A 17,809-nucleotide genomic window follows, 5' to 3' on the forward strand; every position below is an offset into this window, starting at 1 on the left:
ACCATGCATTCCCACCGACAGTGCAAGAGAATTCCCATTTCTGCACATCCTCACCAATGTCTGTTGTTTCCTGAGTTGTTAATTTTATCTACCCTGACCGGTGTGAGGTGGTATCTCAATGTGGTTTTGATTTGTATTTCCCTGATGATGAGCGACGTTGAACATCCTTTCATGTGCCTGTTGGCCGTCTGGATGTCTTCTTTGGAAAAGTGTCTATTCATGTCTTCTGCCCATTTCTTCCCTGGATTATTTGTTTTTCAGGTGTTGAGTTCGGCCAATTCTTTCTAGAGTATGGGTACTAATCCTTTATCTGATATGTCATGTGCAGATATCTTCTCCCATTCCGTTGGTGCCTTTTAATTTTGTGGATTGTTTCCTTTGAAGTGCAGAAGGTTTCTACCTTGATGAGGTCCCAAGAGCCCAATTTTGCTTTTATGTCCCTTGCCTTCGGAGATGTGTTGAGTAGAAGTTGCTGTAGCCAAGGTCAAAGAGGTTGTGGCCTGTGTTCTCCTCTAGGGTGTTGATGGTTTCCTCTCTCACATTGAGGTCTTTCATCCATTTTGAGTTTATGCACGGTGTAAGAAACTGGTCCTGTTTCATTCTTCCGCATGTTGCTACCCAGCCCTCCCAGCACCGTTTGCGAAAGAGCCTATCTTTTTTCCATTGGATACTCTTTCCTGCTTTGCCAAGGTTTAGTTGGCCATACATTTGTGGGTCCATTTCTGGATTCTCTATTCTATGCCATTCGCCTTTGTGTCTCTTTTTGTGCCGATAGTATACTCCCTTGATGATCGCAGCTTTGTAGTAGAGGCTAACGTCTGGGATTGTGATGCCTCCAGCTTTGGTTTTCTTTTTCAACATTACTTTGGCTATCTGGGATCTCTTGTGATTCCATACAAATTGTAGGATTGTTTGTTCTAGCTCTGAGAAGAATGCCGGTGCAACGTTGATTGGGATTGCACTGAATGTGTACATTGCTTTGGGTCGTTATCGACATATTTGCAATATTTCTTCTTCCAGTCCATGAGCATAGAAGGTTTTTCCATTTCTTTGTGTCTTCTTTAATTTCTTTGATATGTTTTCTATAGTTTTCAGGATAAAAATCTCTTATAGCTTTGGTTAGGTTGATTCCTAGGTATCTTATGGTTCTTGGTGTAATTGTAAATGAGCTCAGTTTCTTGATTTCTCTTTCTGTGGCTTCATTATTGGTATATAGAAGTGCAATCAATTTCTGTGTGTTGATTTTGTATCCTGTGACTTTGCTGAATTCATGTATCAGTTGGAGCAGCTTTTTGGTGGAGTCTTTCAGGTTTTCCATGTAGAGTATCATGCCATCTGCGAAAAGTGAAAGTTTAACTTCTTTGCCAATTTAGATGTGTTTTATTTCATTTTGTTGTATGATTGCTGAGGCTAGGCCTTCCAACACTATGTTCAACAACACTGGTGAGAGTGGACATCCCTTTTGTGTTCCTTATCTTCGGCGGGCAGGGTAGGGGGGAAGTTCTCTGTTTCTCCCCATTGAGGATATTCGCAGCAGGCTTCTCATATATGGCTTTTATGATGTTAAGGTATGTTCCTTGTATCCCAACTTTCTTGAGGGTTTCTTATTAACAAAGGATGCTGTATTTTGTCAAATGTATTTCTGTATTTATTGACAGGATCATATGAATGGCCGTATCCTTTCTTCTATTAAGGTGATGTATCATTTTGATTGATTTGCGAATATTGAACCAGCCCTGTAGCCCAGGGATGAATCCCACTTGATCATGGTGAAGAATTCTTTCATATACTGCCGAATTGGATTTGCTAGTATCTTGTTAAGAATTTTGGCATCCATGCTTGTCAGGAATATTGGCCTGTTATTCTCCTTTTTAGTGGGGTCTCAAGGTAATGCTAGCTTCATAGAAAGAGTCCGGAAGCTTTTCTTCCATTTCTTTGTTCAACAGCTGGAAAACAATCGGTATTAACTCTGCTTTAAATGTCTTGTAGAATTCCCGTGGGAAGACTTCTTGCCCAGGACTCATATTTGTTGGGAGATTTTTGATAACTGATTGAATTTCTTCGCTGGTTATGGGTCTGTTCATATTTTCTATTTCTTCCCATTTGAGTTTGGGTAATGTGTGGTTGTCTAGGTATGTGTCCATTTCTTCCAGGTTGTCCAGTTTGTTGGCATATACATTTTCATAGTATTCTCTAATAGTTGTATTTCTGCGGTGTTGATTGTGACCTCTCCTTTTTCATTCGTGATTTTATCTATTTGGATTCTCTTTTCTTTTTGAGAAAGCTGGCTAGGGGGTTATCAAGTTTATTTATTCTTTAAACAAAAACAGCTCTTAGATTCATTGAGCTGTTCTACTATTTTGTTTGTTTGTTTGTTTGTTTTTACGGGGTTTTCTTTTGGATTCTATAGTGTTTATTTCTGCTCTAATCTTTATTATTTCTTCTAATGGTTGTAGGGTTTCTTTGCTGTTCTTCTTCTAGTTTCTTTAGGTGTGAGGTTCGATTTTGTATTTCGGATTGTTCTTATTTCTTGAGAAAGGCCTGGATGGCGATATGTTTCCTTTAGGGCTGCCTTTGCTGCATCCCGAAGGGGTTGGACTGTCATGTTTTCATTTTCATTTGCCTGTATATATTTTTTTTTAATTTTTGCTTTCATCGTCTGGTTGACCCATTCTTTCTCCAGTAGGATGTTCTTCAACCTCCATGCATTTAGAGGCTTCCCAAACTTTTTCTTTTGTTTGATTTCAAGTTTCATAGTGTTGTGATCTGAAAATACGCATGGTGTGATCTCAGTTCTTTTATATTTATGGAGGGCTGTTTTGTGACCCACTGTGTGATCTGTTTTGGAGAATGTTCCACGTGCACTCGAGAAGAATGTGTATTCTGCTGCTGTTGGATGAAAAGTTCTGAACAGATCTGTCGAATCCATCTGGTCCAGCGTATCATTCAGGGCCTTGGTTTCTTTACCGATTTTGTGCCTAGGTGATCTGTCCATTGTTGTTAGGGAGTATTTAAGTCACCTACAATCTCCATATGATTATCAATAAGAATGCTTCGGTTTGTGATTAATCTATGTATATGTTTGGGGGCTCTCAAGTTGGGGGCACCAACATTTACAATTGTTAGCTCTTCTTGATGGATAGATCCCTTAATTATGATATAATGCCCTTCGCCATCTCTTGTTAGAGTCTTGGTTTAAAATCTCATTTGTCGGATCTAAGTATGGCTACCCCAGCTTTCTTTTGACTTCCAGTAGCATAATACATGGTACTCTATCCCCTAACCTTCAATCTAATGGTGTCCTCCTGTCTCAGATAAGTCTCTTGTAGACAGCATATAGATGGATTTTGTTTGTTTTTTAATCCATTCAGATACGCTATGTGTTTTGATAAGGGCATTTAGTCCCTTCACATTCAGAGTGATTATTTAAAGATATGGATTTCATGTCATTGTGTTGTCTGGAGCTTTCATGCTTGTGGTGATGTTTCTGGTCCTTTGTAGCCTTGACAACATTCCACTCACAGAGTCTCCTTAAGATCTCCTGCAGGGCTGGTTTAGTGGTCATGAGCTCTTGTAGTTTTTGGTTTTCTGGGAAAGCCTATCTCTCCTTCTATTCTGAATGACATCCTTGCTGGAGAAAGGATTCTTAGCAGCATATTTTCCTATTCAGCACATGGACTTTTTCCTACCATCGCCTCCTGGCCTGCCAAGTTTCAGCGGGCAGGTCTGCTAGTACCCATATGTGTCTACCCTTGTAGGTTAAGGCCCGTTTGTCCCTTGCTGCTTTCAGAATCTCTTTTCTCTTTGTAACTTGCCAGTTTCACTATGATATGCTGTGGAGAAGACCTATTCTTGTTGAATCTGAAGAGAGTTGTCTGTGCCTTCTGGATGTGGATGTCTGCTTCCTTTTCTCCAGATTAGGGAAGTTCTCACCTATAATTTGTTCAAGTAAACCATCTGCCCTTTTCTCTGTCTCTCTCTCTCTCTTACTCTGGAACTCTTATGATCCGGATATTATTACATTTCATTGAATCACTTAGTTTTCTAATACTCCCCTCATGGTCTAATATTTTCTTATCACCCTTTTTCTTGGCTTCATCATTTTCCATACTTTCATCTTCTATGTCACTTATTCTCCCCTCTGTTTCCTCCTTCTTTGCTGTTACTGCATCTAGTTTATTTTGCATCTTATTTACAGTATTTCTTAATTGCTGTGACTATTTCTTAGTTCCTTGATCCCTGCAGCAATAGATTCTCTGCTGACTTCTATGCTTTTTTGTAAGCTCAGCTGTTAATCTTACACCTATTATTCTAAATTCTTGAACCGATATATTGTTTATATCTGTTTTGAGCAATTCTCTAGCTCTCATTTCTTCCTGGAGTTTCTTTTGAGGAGAATTCTTCCATTTCCTCAGTGTTCGGTACTTTATGTGTTTTCCTAGTTGTCATGTGTCCTGCACCTGTCAGCACTACTATTTTAAAAAGGGGTCGTATACTATTCAGGACTGGCCCTTCAACAGGTATCTTTGGAGTGTGTTTCATGCTCTCTGTTGTTGTGACTCTGGTTGCTTTATTTCCCTACTCATATTGGTGGGTTGGCCATTCCAGCAGGTGTGCTTAGATTTGTTCATAATGTAACCTTGGAAAAGAATTTAAACACTGGGGGGGGGGGTGATGGAAGATGCCTTATCTCATACAAAGGGAGAAATGACAGGGGCAAAGGAAAAGAGAAGAAGACAAAAAATTGACCAGGCAGAGAATCAGAGAAACTATACAACTTAATCCAGGCAGGGAAGAGAGGGAGAGAAAGAGAGAGAGAGAGAGAGAGAGAGAGAGAGAGAAAGGAAAATAAGAAGGAGATACAGAAGAGGTGCAGAAAGAATAGATTAGAAATCTCCATGACCTGGCAAGTTGTCCCCATGGGCCCCTGGAGATGTTTGTGTCACACTGTAGCCCGGATTCCTAGATTTCCACATCTTCTTGCCTCACTGCTGTGTTTGAGGGATGTGGTCATTTCAGGTCCCCCTACTTCTCTGCCATGTTGACACACCCCCCCTCTTTAATGTAGTGTTAGACTTGATTTGTGGATGGTTTCTTCAGAAATTGTGCTCCCATGCTTATGACAGAATTTTATTTCTTATAGTATCTTTGTCTAGTTTTGGTTTCAGGTAATGCTAGCCTTATAGAATGAGGTGAGAAATATTTCTCCTCTCCATTTTGGGGGGAGACTTTGTGTAGAATAGATAACATTTCTTCCTAAAATGTTGGATGAATTTACTAGTGTAGCTACTTGGCCCTGGAATTGTTTTCTGTGGAAAGATCTTTATCTAAGACTTTAGTTTCTTTTATACATATAGAGTTAGTTAGTTTATCTGTTCTTTTTTCCTTTATTTTATTTTATTTATTTTATTTCATTTCATTTCATTTCATTTCATTTTACTTCATTTCATTTCATTTCACTTCATTTCAGTAATCTTTACACCGAACATGGGGCTTGAACTCACCATCCAGAGATCAAAAGTCACATGTTCTGATGGTTTCCTGTCTCACATTTAGGTCCTTTATCCATTTTGAGTTTATTTTTGTAAATGGTGTGAGAAAGTGGTCTAGTTTCAACCTTCTGCATGTTGCTGTCCAGTTCTCCCAGCACCATTTGTTAAAGAGGCTGTCTTTTTTCCATTGGATGTTCTTTCCTGCTTTGTCAAAGATGAGTTGGCCATCTCAACAATAGCCAAATTATGGAAAGAGCCTAAATGTCCATCAACTGATGAATGGATAAAGAAATTGTGGTATATATACACAATGGAATACTATCTGGCAATGAGAAAAAATGAAATATGGCCTTTTGTAGCAACGTGGATGGAACTGGAGAGTGTGATGCTAAGTGAAATAAGCCATACAGAGAAAGACAGATACCATATGGTTTCACTCTTATGTGGATCCTGAGAAACTTAACAGGAACCCATGGGGGAGGGGAAGGAAGAAAAAAAGAGGTTAGAGTGGGAGAGAGCCAAAGCATAAGAGACTGTTAAAAACTGAGAACAAACTGAGGGTTGATGGGGGGTGGGAGGGAGGGGAGGGTGGGTGATGGGTATTGAGGAGGGCACCTTTTGGGATGAGCACTGGGTGTTGTATGGAAACCAATTTGTCAATAAATTTCATATATAAAAAAAAAAAAAGAGTCACATGTTCTACCAACTGAGCCAGCCAGGCACCCTTCACTCTTGATTGAGCTTTGATAATTTCTGTCTTTCACGGAATTTACCCACTGCATCTGAGTTGTCAAATTAATTATATAAAGTTCATAGTATTACTCTGTTATTTTTTTAGTATCTGTGAATTTCCAGTAATGTTAGTTACATTACTAATTTCTGATATATTGTTAATACTTCCCTTGTTTCTCTTCATTTTGGGATCAGTCTTGGTAGAAATTTATCCTTTTTTTCACCTCCTGAAAGCATTTGGATTCATTGATTATTCTCTATCGTTTTTCTGCTTTCTTTCATGTGATTTTTGTCTTTATTAGTTCCTTTCTTCTGCTTGGTTTGTGTTTAATTTGTTTTAGTTTTCTAGTTTCAAAAGGTGGAACCCAATGTCATAGATTTCAGACCTTTCTTCTTCCTTATCCTCTTCATCCTCTTCTTCTTCTTTTTCCTCTCCTTCTTCCTCCTCTCCTTCTTCCTCCTCTCCTTCTACCTTCTCCTCCCTCCTCCTCCTCCCCCTCCCCCTTCTCTTCTTCTTCTTCTTCTTCTTCTAGATACTGTAGAAATCTATTGACATTATTTTACCAAAATTTTTCTCAATTGTGAAAAATTAAAATCAGTTCTTCAACCTTTAGAAAGAAAAAAGAAGAAAATCTCTTTACTATAATACACCATGAAAATAGGCTATCTGCTTGCCACATTGTGCGTGTGTGTGTGTGTGTGTGTGTGTGTGTGTGGTTTTTTTTTAATTACACTATGGCCACAATCCATTTCACACAATTTTTCAGACAGGTAAATAAATACCAAATTATTTCCTTTTGGGCCAGCCACAAAACTTTAAGGAATAGACCCTAGACATGTATGTACTTGACAGAGCAGGCTCCTGGTTGAGCCAGGCAGTTTTAGTATCATTTCCAGGGGTCAGCAATCTATGGCCCATGGACTGAATGTGGCTTGGCTTGTTTGTGTATGGCCCTGAGGTAAGAAAAGTTTTAGATTTTGTAAAGGGTTGTAAACAAAGCAAAAACAAAGTACTAAGGGACAAAAGTATATGGTTTACAAAGGTTAAAATATTTACAGTTTGGCCTTTTACAGAAAAAGCTTGCCAACCCTTCATTTATACCAATGTTGTACAGAATTCAGACGGTGCAATTACAATTCCGAGATAATGTTCCTTTAGTGTGACCCAGAATGTAGCAACATCCTACAAAGATGTTCCTCTGATGTCATGGGTTAGAATTCCTTTTCTCTTTTTTCTTCATCTTCATATCATTAAACTTCATCCTCATCTCTCTCTCCATGAGTGTGGAGATTTTTCAATTTTTCATTTAGTAAGACAGCGATTGCTTTTGCATCTCTGGCATCTATTTGCTCTCCCCAAATGTTTCTCTTTGCTTTTTCATAGGGATAACATTTAACAGTCGGATAGGCTCTGATGCCAGCTTTCTGGCATGTCTGAGCCTAAGCCTGACAGTCTATTTTTCCAGCTTTCACTTTTCCTTTCATCGTCTTAGCCAAGAGCTTCAAGTCTGGAGCAAAATTTTGGCAAGGTCCACACCAAGGAGCATAGAATTCAATCACCCGGTGATTTTTCCCTTGTATAACTTTTTCATCGAAAGTCTGAGTCATTAGATTTGTGGATGCTTGAGGTCGAAATCCCGTGCCCCAAATCTCTCTTCTAGCCATTGTAACTGTGATACTGAAAAGCTTTATTTGGTTTTTGGGGGAGGGGAATCTTATCTCAGGGTATCTCTGAACATTTTCTTGGGCACAAAAAGAATGATACTGTTGGCATTCTATACTGCCCACAGTAACTGTTCAGTTAGTGTCTGGGCCATTCTTTTCCATTCTGGCATTAGGACTTGACATGGATGACACCATGGGAGTAGAAGTCAACCATCCAGACTTCATCATGGTTTCTTTGTTTAGCTAGTTCATTGAAAGTGGTGGGTGTCAGGGAGGTCGCTGAAGGTTCCTAAGATCCTCTATGAATTCCAAGATCTGTTGTTCAGCAGAGTGATGTCCTTATCCATGAACCTCGGATTGGTTGAATACAACTGTTGTTGGATCCGCCTGAATGTTATACGTGTTACAGGGTCTCTCGTGAACCGTACCATCTAGTGTACCAAACTAAAGCTGACCACGCAGATGCTTTGATGCTTTTTGTAACTCTGGCAATAAAGCTTGACATGGTGGACACCATGGCACAAACAAATCAACAAGCCACGGTTCCTGTCATCGGCGGGAACATTTTGAGGTCCAAGTGTGGCAACATGAGAATTACCACTTTCTTTGGCAAAGGCTAGTATATCATATAGAATCTTCTTTCCATGATGAATTTCATATTCTTTGGTTCCTTGTCCTTTAAATACTGTTAGACATGGCTGAAATAAAGAGAGGTTACTACAGATGTCTGGTGCAGAGGGACAGTCAGCCTTGCCAACTTGAATATGTTCACTTTTGAGTAGAGTTTTTAGTTCCCTCAACTCAGGATCATTTGGATTTTCATGTTTTCCGAAACTAAACGATAAGGGCCATAGATGATGAGACAATCGATCCGTTAGTGTATTTGCCAAAAGTAGCTCAAAATCTGGAAATTCTGCATGATTTCCAAATATATTTCTCGAGCATCCAATGAATTAAGGAACAAAATGCTGCTTTTCTCTCTGTTATTTAATGGGGCGCCAGAGGAAAATAGGCAGTAGTACTTGTGATAATATTCAGACTTTTACAAAGTTTGTCCTGGGTGGCACAGTCCATCCATCCTACATTAACCAGACCATCCAACATGCCCCTGAGCCTGAGTCGTGTCTATGAAGTTAAACAATCTCCTCCTTTGCAACAAAAAGTGATCAGCTGGCCAATACCAGCAGCAAAAGCAGTTTCCATGGAGTGAACACAATTTCCTGTCCATAATTCCATCACTGGGTTTCTAACATGCTGCATGGCGAAACTCACCAAACTTTCCTTTGATCTGTCCCCGTGATATTTCACCGTGGCCGTTCCAGACCTAAAAAGGAAGAGGCTGGGAGATCCGTTGACTCCTTTCATTCGGCAAAGCATTCTATCATCACCACAGTTAACAGCACCAATTTGAAGCAATCCATCTACTTCTTTAGCACAGTCTCTCCATGTGGGAGCTAATTCATGGCAGTGTGAACATCCTGGGGAGTAAAAGTTCACAAACCACAGTTCTCCACAATGAACAGCAGCATCCACTTCTCTTCTATTCAATGTCATGCTTTCAAGATCATCATCATAAACACCAAAATCAAAACGATCATAATCCCAGCTTTCATACGGGCCACCTTCTGGATCATCTGCAAGTTCCTTCTCTCCGTATTTGTCATACTTTTCCCACAGATCGTCATCTTTGAGTACTTCATATGCTCTATTTATTTTTGAAAATCACTCTGTACGTTAGGATTATTCATTTGGTTGGTAGGTTGGTTGGTTGGTTATTTATTTATTTATTTATTTATTTATTTATTTATTTAGTGTTTATTTACTATTGAGAGAGACAGAGACGGAATGCAAGTGGGTTAGGGGCAGAGAGAGTGGGAGACACAGAATCCAAAGAAGGCCCCTGGCTCCGAGCCATCAGCACAGAGCCCAACGCGGGGCTCTAACCCACGACCTGTGAGATCATGACCCAGGCAAGTGGAAGTTGGACGCTCAACTGACTGAGCCACCCAGGCGCCCTGGGTTATTCGTTTTTTTTTTTTTTTTTTTTCAGGATGTAGCTTCAATGCCAACTTCGTGAAAGCTTGTCTTATCTCTCTACTGTTTGCAGTCCTGGATACTCCAAGTAAACTGTAAAAATCCTGATCTGTTCCCACGAAAATGGTCATATACACTATTAGGAAACAGAATGACCCTTTTCAGGTCCCAGAGGTAGTCATTTTCATTGAAGCAGACTCCCATTCTTTCTCTGATACAAGTTCTGATGAAAGTGAACATTCAGATATACAGCTGGTTCCAACTGAGAGAATATGCAGGTTTGAGAACTTGTGTTCACGTTACTCCAAGAGCGAATCAAGCACCATGAAATTTTCTCCCAAAATGTCAATCTGTGTAGGCTCAGTAATCTCCACTTCCTCAGATCACAAAAGATATCGAAATACTTTCAGGAATCTAACCTTCTTAACATTCTGTTTCTCCTTTCTTCCTTGAATCCTCAATGTCTAAATCTTCTCCTTACCTGCGAATGGTCTCTGGCTCATTTCCAACTCCTTGTCATGCAACCAAAACATACGTTTGTAAAGTATAGCGGTGGAGAGTAACAAATACTCAGACTAAAATAAGCAACCAGAGGAAAATCGAGAACACATTGTCCAATACCACCATGGGACAAGTGGTTCTCCTAGGGGTCCTTCTCAGCGTGGGTGTGGTGGACTTGATCTGCACCAAGCTTCAGGGCCAGGTGGAAACTGCCGGTAAACGCAATAGGAAGGATTTCTGGCTGCCATCAGCCCAGAATAGGATGTGGGAAGAGGGGAAGGATGGGGACATCCCATGAAAGAGACTGCTGGCATATGAAGTCTCCGGCAAGACTAGGGTGAAAAGAGCCTGAGTAACTGAGGCTTAAGTGAGAGAAAGGGTCGCAAGAAGCTGGGAAGCGAAGTCGGAAGAAGGGTGATGATGTAGGTAGTGAGAAAAAGATGGGGAGCTAGAACACAAAACCCATGGCAGGGGCGGAGAGGAAGGGAGGGGAGACAGGTGCAGAGGCATTGGGCTCTCCCTTCCAGAAGGACCATGCCTCTGCCACCGCCGCCGCCTCCCACTCCAGCAGAACCCGGGGCCCGACCCATGCCCACCTCAGTCTAGGGGGGTCTCCTCCTACAGCTACTCCCCCACCTTCAATTCCCGGCATTGGCGGACCCCGCCCCCACCCACCCAACTGCCTGCTGTGCGCTGTGAACAAAGCCCCTGCTCTCCAGCCACTGCCAGGGTGGGGCGGGGCAGGGCAGGGTGCCTTGGGAAGCTGGGGGAGGAGCCACAAAGGCAGCAAGGAGCACCGCACTTCCCTCTTCTTTTTTAATGTATACATTCAGTGCTATCAGTCTTCATGTGAGTGCTACTAAAGCAGGACTCTACAAATTCTACTATGTTTTCATTTTCATTCAGTTCAGAATCCTTTCTAATTTTTTTTTCGTTTTTCATTACTTCTTTGACCCAGGGGATATTTCGATGTGTTCTGTAGTTCACAAATAGTTGAGTATTTTCCAGAGATATTTTTGTGCTTGATTTCTGATTTGATTGCTTTGTGGTCAGGGAACACACTATTATGACTTCAGGCCTCTTGACTTCTTCCTTTTATTAAGATTTATTTTTGACCCAGAACATAGTCTTTTTTGGTAAGTGTTCCATAGATCCTTGAGAAGAATAGTGGCGGCCAAGTCTACTATGCCCTTGCTGATGTTGAGCGTGTTGAAATATCAGACTATAATTGTGAATTTGCCTCTTTCTCTTTTCAGTTCTATCAATTTTTGCTTCATGTACTTTGAAGCTATTAACAGATACATGAACATTTAAGATTGCTCTTAATTGACCCTTTTACGATTATATAATGACCTGTTGTTTATTGCTGGTAATATATATATATTTTTTTTTTTGCTTGAAACTGTTTTGTCTGCTATTCATATAGCCACTCTAGCTCAGCCTTCTTTGGTCAAGTGTTAGTGTGGTATATCATATTCCTGTCTTTCGAACAAATTTCTGTCTTGACATTTAAAGTGCATTTTGTATAGGTGGCATCTAGTTGAGTCTTCCTTTTTTATCCATTCTGACAGTCTGCGTTTTAGTTGAGGCTTTTAGACCGTTTTCATTTACTGTGATGTTTTTGTTCAATATATGAAATTTATTGTCAAATTGGTTTCCATACAACACCCAGTGCTCATCCCAAAAGGTGCCCTCCTCAATACCCATCACCCACCCTCCCCTCCCTCCCACCCCCCCATTAACCCTCAGTTTGTTCTCAGGTTTTAAGAGTCTCTTATGCTTGGGCTCTCTCCCACTCTAACCTCTTTTTTTCTTTTTTCCTTCCCCTCCCCCATGGGTTTCTGTTAAGTTTCTCAGGATCCACATAAGACTGAAAACATATGGTATCTGTCTTTCTCTGTATGGCTTATTTCACTTAGCATCACACTCTCCAGTTCCATCCACGTTGCTACAAATGGCCATTTACTGTGATTTTTGAGATAGTTGATTTGAATATGTCATCATGCTGTTTGATTTGCATTTGTCCTATCTGCTCCTTGTTCCCGTTCTCTTCTTTTTCCGCTTTCTTTTAATCGAGTAATTTTTATGATTCAGTTTTATCCATTTATTTATTTATTCATGTATTCATTTATTCATGTATTCATTTATTCACTTATCTATTTAGGCTTCCTAGCTAGAACTTTTCAGTTTTGCTGCTTTAGTGGTTGGTTTAGGGTTTATAGTCTATGGCTTCAGCATCACAGTCTCCCTTCCAGTAATGTTATACCACATCGTATAGAGTTCAGGCAAATCACAAGAGTTGACTTCCATTTCTTCTTTCCTAGACATATCCTTCCTGGGTCAGTGGGATTATAGTTTTCATGAGGTTTAGGAAGATTTGGGCCATTTTTTTTTCCTGTCCCTTTCCCCTGCCTCTTTGGGCAATTGTATATTTCCCAGTTGAAGTTTTCTCCCAGGTTTCCAATGTTAAACTTCAGTCCTTTGTTTTGTGATGTCTAATATGTGTTTATTCCTACCCATCGTATTGTTCATGGCTAACATAATTTACGTCTCTGTAAGTACTATTTGGTTTTTAAAACAATAGCTCCCATGCCTCTAGTTATCTTTTCATGCTTTGTTTGGAGATATAGTTAAGTTACTTACAAACAGTTGGATCCTTTAGTCTTGCTCTTACAAATTATTGGATGAATCCAGAGTGGTGATCAGCCTAAGGCAAATTATGAGTTTTTCTATCTTAGCTAATGTGAATAGATACTGTCCCTCGTGCTGTGGGAGCACCAGGCAGTGTTTCCTCTACTCTTTCCAGATTTTTTTTCCCTTGATGACTTCCTTCCATGTATGCACTGGTTGTTACTCTGCTGAATAGCCAAAGGGGACCCTGTGCAGATGCCCAGGGTTCTTTCTGTGTCCTGCTTTCTCCTCTCCTGGATGCTGACCTGTCGTCTCTATCTGCCTTGACTTCACCAGACTCTCAGTTTTGCCACCACGACTCAAGGAGTCTGGTGAAATCTACTTAAATAATTTATGTCTCCTGTGTCGTAGCCTGAAAACTCTCTCAAGGCAGTGAGCTTGGGCATACGTGTTAGGCTAACGTGTTTTGTTTTCAGGGATCATTGTCCTTCGTTGTCTGAAGTTCTGTGTCTTGAAAATCATGTTAAAATTGTATTTTGTCTGTTTTGTTTTTGCTTGCTTCAGGTAGGAAGATCAATCAGTACGTGTTACCCCATCTTGGCCAGAAGCAGATTACAGTGGAACTTCGGCACATGCTCTAGACTGTCGAGAGTGCTTGTCTTCCTCCTTTGCTTAATTGTCTCCTGCTCATCCTTCATTCCTCAGTATATTTATCTCTTCCTCAGGGACATCTATCTTCCTTGGGCCCAATCTAGATCAAGTTATGATCACAGAACTCTGTCTTCTAATAGGAACTACCTGAATTTAGAATTACCATTTGAGTTGTCTTTCTCCCTCACTAGACTTTAAGCTAATCGAGAGCCAGGGGTCTTCTCTATTGCATCTGTAGAGCTGAGTATAACATCTTCCATTGAAGGTATATATTTACTCAATGTGTGAATGAGTGAATTGAAGATGCACAGGCCTGTATATGCAAAAAGTACTCATCTATTTCATTTCTGTTTCTTCTCTGATGCAGATTATGCTGGCTTCTTGAAAATCCAAGATATACGTGTTTCCTATGAGAAATTAAGGAAACTTAACAAAAATCACTGTAAACTTCTTATGGGAAAAATGACAAAAATGGACAAAATGGTTAGTGCACTACAAAACGAGCTACAGGAAGCCAAAGACATGATATCACGGTTAGAACATCAAAAAGTGGAATGGGAACGTGAATTCTGCAGTTTGAGGTACAGCATCTTGGCTTTAAGGAAATATTTCAACTGTTTCCTTTTATACTACAGATGTGTAGGGGCAGTTTTGTAATTGCTGACTTACCTTATGGGATTTTCCTGGAAAGAATACTTGTTTAGTGTTGTGAGGTGTGCGATTCTTGGCAATAACATAGCAAGTTCTTAACAGTGAATACTTCTAATACTTTAATGTATATTCCAAATCACAATTTTAATGGCCATATGAAAGTCCACCATAGTCCAAGAAACATCATTATTTAAGAGATTGAATTCTGCTTGTTTTTCATCTCTCTGTATTTTAATTAATGCTGTCAGGAATGTCTTTTATATAAATCTGTTTCTACATGTCTGGTTACTTGCTTGGAGTCAATTCTTCAATATAATGTAATCTGGTTAAAGTATAAAAAATTTTAAAAAGGTCTTTGATCCATATTTTTAAATTGTTCTCAGGAAAGTTTATATTACTTTCTGTACCTACCAACAGAGTATAAAATGGTCATTTTTCTCAAGACAGTAAAATCCGCCAAAATTGATTCCGTTTGCTTCTTAACATGCAGGGGTTAAAAGGTAAAGTGGGGGTGCCTGGGTGGCTCAGCTGGTTAAGCATCTGGCTTCGGCTCAGGTGATGATCTCGTGAGTTTGAGCCTTGCTTTGGGTGGGCTCGAGCCCTGCTTTGGGTGAGCACGAGCCCCGCTTTGGATGAGCTCCTCTTCTCTCACTCTGTCTCTCCTTCTCTGTCTGCCCCTCGTGGGATTCTGTCTCTCTTTCCCTCTCTCCACCCTCACTCACTTGCGTCATCTCTCTCTCAATAAAAAATTTAAACAAAGTAAAATGGGGGCGCCTGGGTGGCTCAGTCAGTCAAGCGTCCGACTTTGGCTCAGGTCATGATCTCAGGGTTCGTGAGTTCGAGCCCCACATCGAGCTGTGTGTTGTCAGTGCAGAGCCCACTTCGGATTTTCTGCCTCACTCTCTCTCTCTCTCTCTCTCTCTCTCTCTGCCCCCCCCTTTGTTTGCATGGGCTCTCCCTTTCTCTCTCAAAAATGAATAAACATTAAAAAAAGTAATACGGAAAGTGGTTACTGAGAAGTTTTTTCAGCATCTCTGTCATAGGTAGATAAAATTAATTCAAAAGTGTATGCTGAAAGGTCATATTACTCTTTATTGTTTACTTAATTAATACGTATCCTGTGTTGTTCTAGAAGGGATGTTTAAGTGATTCATAAAGTAGGTAATCATCAACAAGGTAAGTTGCAAGTGTTGTGGAAGAAGAAACAAAAAGCATAGGCAACAGATATTAGACTCGTCAGCGTAGTCTTGGATGACAGTAATCTGCACGTGTATGTTGTGTAAACAACATCCACAGATGCTCTCTTTCTCTGCACATCATTTTGGAGGTACCTGTAAGGTTTCGTCAAGTGGAAATTTTATTTCCAGTGAATTGATAAACTTGCTTATAAACAGCAACTTCTCTTTTTAATGAGAAACTGAATTATCTGTCCTATGGAGGAATAATTATACCTGTGGGAAAGGGGGTAATTTTCAACTCTAACTTTCCTGGATAATTTCAAACTTCCTTTCCTACAACACCTACCAGAGTTATTACTGACTAAAACTAACGAAGTTTCATAATGCTTTCTCCTGGCTTCTTTTCAACTGTATGTATGGTTTGGAAGACATTGAAGTGACAAATTAAAAACATGAGCCCTACAAGGAAAACAATTGGAGACCATAGAAATTTTTCATTTGGATAATAAGCCAACTTATGTGGAACCAGATCATAAAATGAACTTTTTATGTCTAACAAAACAAATTTTAAAAGAAGCACATGTAATTGCAGATGTACCTTAAAACAAGAAGAAGAAGAAGAAGAAAGAAGAAATGCTGATATGTTATATGAAAATATTAGGGAAAAGTTAAGAAGAAAAGAAGACGAATATAAGAAAGAAGTTGAAACAAAACAACAAGTTGAACTCGCTCTTAGAATGCTTAACACGGAATTGAAGGCCACAAAAAATCAGGTAAATCAGTCTTTGATAAAAACTGTATTTCCATCTATATTACATAGTGTAATAGTATACATATATATTTTATAGTATCCCTTTGACTCAATATATATTCTTTAGGTTTAAAATAAATTAAAACATGGGATTATGTTCTTTTGAACATTTTTTTTAAAGTTCTCCTCTTCAGCTTTTGACCTTCTTTTTTTTAACGGTATGAGACCAGAATCATAATGAAATGTGTCTCCAGGTTGTAGAAGAGCGCAGTGACACTCAGTGGCAACTTTCTCCAGAACAGAAGGCCAGAGTCTTACAAGATGGAAGTCTAAGCAATCTCTTTTGCAAGCAAAAGGAGCTAGAAATGGCTCATAAGAAAACTAATTCTAAGGTATCTTCTTTAGTTATTTTGAAGTTCATGTGTGTATGTATTTGTATGCATTCTATTTTTTAGTTATTGTTACTTTTTTCTCCGTGTGTATGTGTGTGTGTGTGTATATATACATATGTGTGTGTGTATCTATATGTATATATATATATATATATATATGTATGTACATATGAAACTGAACTCTGATCATCATGGAAACTATAGAGGATTTTAAAAGCACATATATTTAGTGGAGGGTCATGGGGGACGGTGGCATTTTTGCTTCACTGGATAAAATAATATTCTTGATTAAATGCATTGTCTGCAACAACTAGTGACATTCATAATGTCCTCGTCCAAAGAGAGGCTTTTATTACTTTCTGTAGGAATTGATGAGCTTTCCCTAATCTCAAAACTATTGCTACTAGCAACATGTGTTTTAGTTTTGAACAGTTACTTCACTGCCTTGATATATTAATAGTTTAGGTGAACACTTCCGCTAATGGACAGGAGGACAAGTGTAGCCAGTTCACTGATCATATTTTCGGTATCAAGTCTCCTACTTTTTTTTTTTTTTTTTTAATTTTTTTTTTTTTTCAACGTTTATTTATTTTTGGGACAGAGAGAGACAGAGCATGAACGGGCGAGGGGCAGAGAGAGAGGGAGACACAGAATCGGAAACAGGCTCCAGGCTCGGAGCCATCAGCCCAGAGCCTGATGCGGGGCTCGAACTCACGGACCGCGAGATCGTGACCTGGCTGAAGTCGGACGCTTAACCGACTGCGCCACCCAGGCGCCCCTCAAGTCTCCTACTTTTGAGAAAAGTAACACTTTTGCTTCAAGTAGCATCCTATTTCATTACAAGGAACTTTTGATAACAATGGTATGCTGTGGTATATACTTAATGATAATTTATTGATAGGTATTTTATTCCTAATAAAATAGCTGAGTGTATTTCCCCTCCTTTATATTTATTACTGTTTTCAACATGAAGAGGAAATGCAAGTCATTGCAGCAGTAAATCATCTCATGGTTTTCTAAGAGATGTATGAATTTCACCTTATTTCCTATGAGTATTTTGAAATACAAGACTTCTTTCGTACTTGTGTATTTACACTAGAGAAGTGGCAGTGGTTGGTGCAAGAGCACTAG

General features: G+C 39.6%; 1 protein-coding gene and 1 pseudogene across 1 annotated transcript in view; one reads left to right on the forward strand and one right to left on the reverse strand.

Annotated features, from left to right (window-relative positions):
• Positions 1 to 17,809, forward strand: part of LOC124500937 (ankyrin repeat domain-containing protein 26-like) — a 149,707-nt gene that overhangs the window by 91,323 nt on the left and 40,575 nt on the right. The window contains 3 exon segments of the mRNA XM_047064798.1: positions 14,074 to 14,287; positions 16,128 to 16,308; positions 16,541 to 16,678. Of these exon segments, the coding sequence (XP_046920754.1) occupies positions 14,074 to 14,287; positions 16,128 to 16,308; positions 16,541 to 16,678 (533 nt within the window).
• On the reverse strand, positions 7,428 to 10,127 carry LOC124500938 (dnaJ homolog subfamily C member 10-like; annotated as a pseudogene).

The sequence above is a fragment of the Lynx rufus genome, unplaced genomic scaffold, assembly GCF_022079265.1.
Source record: "Lynx rufus isolate CCGP_SWC_20201006 ecotype Redwood Valley unplaced genomic scaffold, mLynRuf1.p SCAF_65, whole genome shotgun sequence".
NCBI lineage: Eukaryota > Metazoa > Chordata > Mammalia > Carnivora > Felidae > Lynx > Lynx rufus.